We start from the raw sequence: 3,096 nt of genomic DNA, 5'->3' as shown, positions 1-3,096 counted from the left end.
TCCAGCATCGCCACTACTTTTTCCAGGCAGTTCCGAGTGGGGTTTCCAGAGCGACCATACACAAAGTCCTGAAGAAGAAATAAAAGACAAGAGTTCACTTGAAGAGCTTCACATTCATTACCAGTGTCCTCACAGAGATATCTCAGCAGCTATGAGTTCATCCTACCGTAAGGACTTGCTGTGACTTAGAAATAGACCTTCTGTCTATTTTTTTACGTCCTGACTTAGAAGTGTGAGCAAGTCCAGCCTAGGGGCTGCAGAGGAAATTTACTGAGCCACGAGTAACCCCCATTCTGTATTTCCTGCCCTAAGAAGTAAGGGATGCAAGTTCTATTAGCCATACGAGAAGACACTAGCTCAGAGCCTGCAGGCATTCGAAGTTTTGATCTTGGCTCGTTGCGCTGGATCAAAAAATAAGAGTAATTCTTGGCAAATACTTTAAAATGTGCATTATACTCCTTTTACACATATGGTATACCCATGTCCATATTTATCTATTCATTTATTTAATCCTCCTAGGCTTTGAGGACTGTGAAACCCAGTGCCATAGGACCCAGAGAACCAGCGTGAAAGCCCAGGACCCTAACCCGGGTGAAAAGATGGGTGATTTTCTCTCCTGGATCATAAAGCCCATAACAAAACAACCACTCCTGACAACTGTGTTGCTGACTCAGGCACTCCCATTATTGGTAATAATTGCAGAAGATTTGTTGTGTTGTCTCCTTGTTCCTGACAAACTGATTGGGCATGATTATGTTGTGGGGAACCTGGATACGGTCCCCACTCAGGCACTCCTCACTGTCACTGGCAGCTGCGCTGAACAGAGAGGAATTAAACACTGCAATTCACATAGCTAACGCCACAGAAGGGGCCTCTACCCTTCAATGAATTTTCGCCGCGGATATTTACGTTGGGGTCAGGGCATGTTTCAGTAGCAAACTACCTCATCTATCCAACGGCTTTTCCAGTAGAAATAAAGAATTAGATGCTTCTCAGGCAGCCCTTCAAATTGCCTGTAGTGCCCCTAACTGATTTTTCTAAAGGCCAGGAACAGCGGCTTGTAGAGTTAACCATCTCTGCTCACTTTCTAAACATACTGTGCCGTTACTACTGTACCAGGATGATTAATTTCTGTGCTAAATTCCAAAGCTTGGACAGCTGCACAATCAGTAAACCTGCACAAGACAAGCTGTATGCCTGGAAGAGGCATCGTACACGCATTCTGATTTCGAAACACGGTAGCAAAGGCATGGGGAGGCAGCTATAGCAAAGCCCCAAAAACCCCACCTCACAAAACATTTAACACCGTAAAGTGGTTTTCAAAGATGGATCAGGGCTCTGGGCTTTTAAAGTTTGTTTAGCTAATTTCTTCCAAATCTCAGCAACTTTTACATACTCCAATACCATCTGGTTTGCCCTTAAAAAGAACAAAAGCTATGAAATGAATAAATAGTGTTTTCTCATGAGCTTTGTGAGTCATTTATGAGTACAGGTCCGTTGACTATAAAAAGTTCCTTATGCCTGCGCTCCCCTCTGCACTGGCTATTATGAAGATTAAATGGAAATAGTATAAACGTAAAATGCCAATGTATCACTGAGTGATTAGGACATACATTGTAGTTTTACAAATACCAAGAACCTCGGAGGTAGGTACTGGCGTCCTCATTTATATAGTAATAACGTCTGACTAAAGGGGTAGCTTCTCAGGGCACCAGCTCAGAAGAGCTGACGTCAGGAGCAGACCTGCGGCCTTTACCCCAGGCTGGAGAAGCCGCACTGCTTCCTGATGCAATGCGCTACGCAGTTGCTGGCATACACCACGACGTCGCTCAGCGCCTGCGCTTAGGAGTCTCAGGCTGGCTGTTCACCATCCCTAAATCTCAGCTGTTTCATCAGAAAAATGAGAATTTAGTCCAGACTAGGGTAGTTAGGATTAAATGAGTCACATGTAATACACTTTATATACATACATAATTTATATACAAGGACATTTTATATAGCTGCTGGGGAATTATTTTGGTTCTAGGTGAACTATCGGACCCTTTATTCTTTTTAAGCTGACCTCTTAAGACATATTTGATTTTTTTTTTTTTTTTTTTTTTTTTTTTTTTGCTACTAAAGGTAGCACAGAGTTCTGGCTCTCGCGTTCGAATTCAGCTTGCCAAAAGTCACATGAATTGCAGTGAGAATCTTTGCAGCAAGCTGGACCAGCCGCCCCTTGCAAACCTGCTCCCCAGGTGACACCGGCTGAGCTGACCCCGACTGGCTGCGGGGTGCCCCGAGCCGTGCGCGCCGCCTGGCCCCCACCCAGCCCGGCTCACCACGGGCTGGCCGGGCGCCCGTTGCTTGAAGGTGGTGGACAAGGAGATGGGCGGCACCACGTCCCAGGAGTTCCACTGCTCTGGCTCCTGGCCCGTGTGGATGGCCTGAGTGGCGAAATGCTGGAAGCGAGGCGAGAACCCTGGAGCAGAGGTCTCCTTTTTCTGCATGATGAACTGTAAAAGAAGAAAGGGAAAAGGCGACAAAGACCTAACGAGGAAACCGAGCTGTCAGGAGTCGCTACGCGAAGCCCGCGGGAGCCTTGCCGCGCGCCCAGTGAGACGCCCGCTCCTGCCCTCCGACTTTAGAAGCCGCCTCTGGGAAGCCGGCCGGCGCGGACCAATGAGAGCCGGCCCCGGCGCCGTGCGCGCTCCCCATTGGCTGGTGGCGGGGGCGTTGCCTGGGCGTCTCTCTGACGCCCCAGGGACAGATGGCCCGGCGTGGCGCGCTCCTGGGTCCGCACGGCGTGTTCCCGGCGAGGAGTGCGGCCCTCGGGTCAGAGGTTAGAAGGACAGGTAGACAGAGGCCGGCGTCCGCGCCCCTGACCTCCAGCCCTTTGTCCCGAGGGCAAAGAAGCCGGCGCAGGTCAGGACGTCAGCTGGGGCTCTTCAATCACAGGCAGGCTGTCTTCCAGATTAGGCGGCTGGGGCATGGCGCAGGGCTCACCCTGATGGGCAGCGACAGAAGGCCGAAGTCACGGGGGACGGGGGACGCATAACGGGGCCCTTGAAACCTTCTTGGAAACTCATATCCTTACCCAGAAAACTTTCCATTGTT

General features: G+C 49.7%; 1 protein-coding gene across 1 annotated transcript in view; it reads right to left on the bottom strand.

Annotated features, from left to right (window-relative positions):
• Cth (cystathionine gamma-lyase) overlaps window positions 1-2,615 on the bottom strand; it is a 37,959-nt gene extending 35,344 nt beyond the window's left edge. Inside the window, exon 1 of the mRNA XM_023718279.1 lies at window positions 2,322-2,615. Within this exon, the coding sequence (XP_023574047.1) occupies window positions 2,322-2,489 (168 nt within the window). The 5' untranslated portion in view covers window positions 2,490-2,615. The remainder of the gene's footprint in view (window positions 1-2,321) is intronic.
• Window positions 2,616-3,096: the final 481 nt, after the last annotated feature.

This window comes from Octodon degus, unplaced genomic scaffold (assembly GCF_000260255.1).
Source record: "Octodon degus isolate 3935 unplaced genomic scaffold, OctDeg1.0 scaffold00057, whole genome shotgun sequence".
Lineage (NCBI taxonomy): Eukaryota > Metazoa > Chordata > Mammalia > Rodentia > Octodontidae > Octodon > Octodon degus.
The sequence above is the reverse complement of the archived record's forward strand: the minus strand, read 5'-3'. Positions and strand labels throughout refer to the sequence as shown.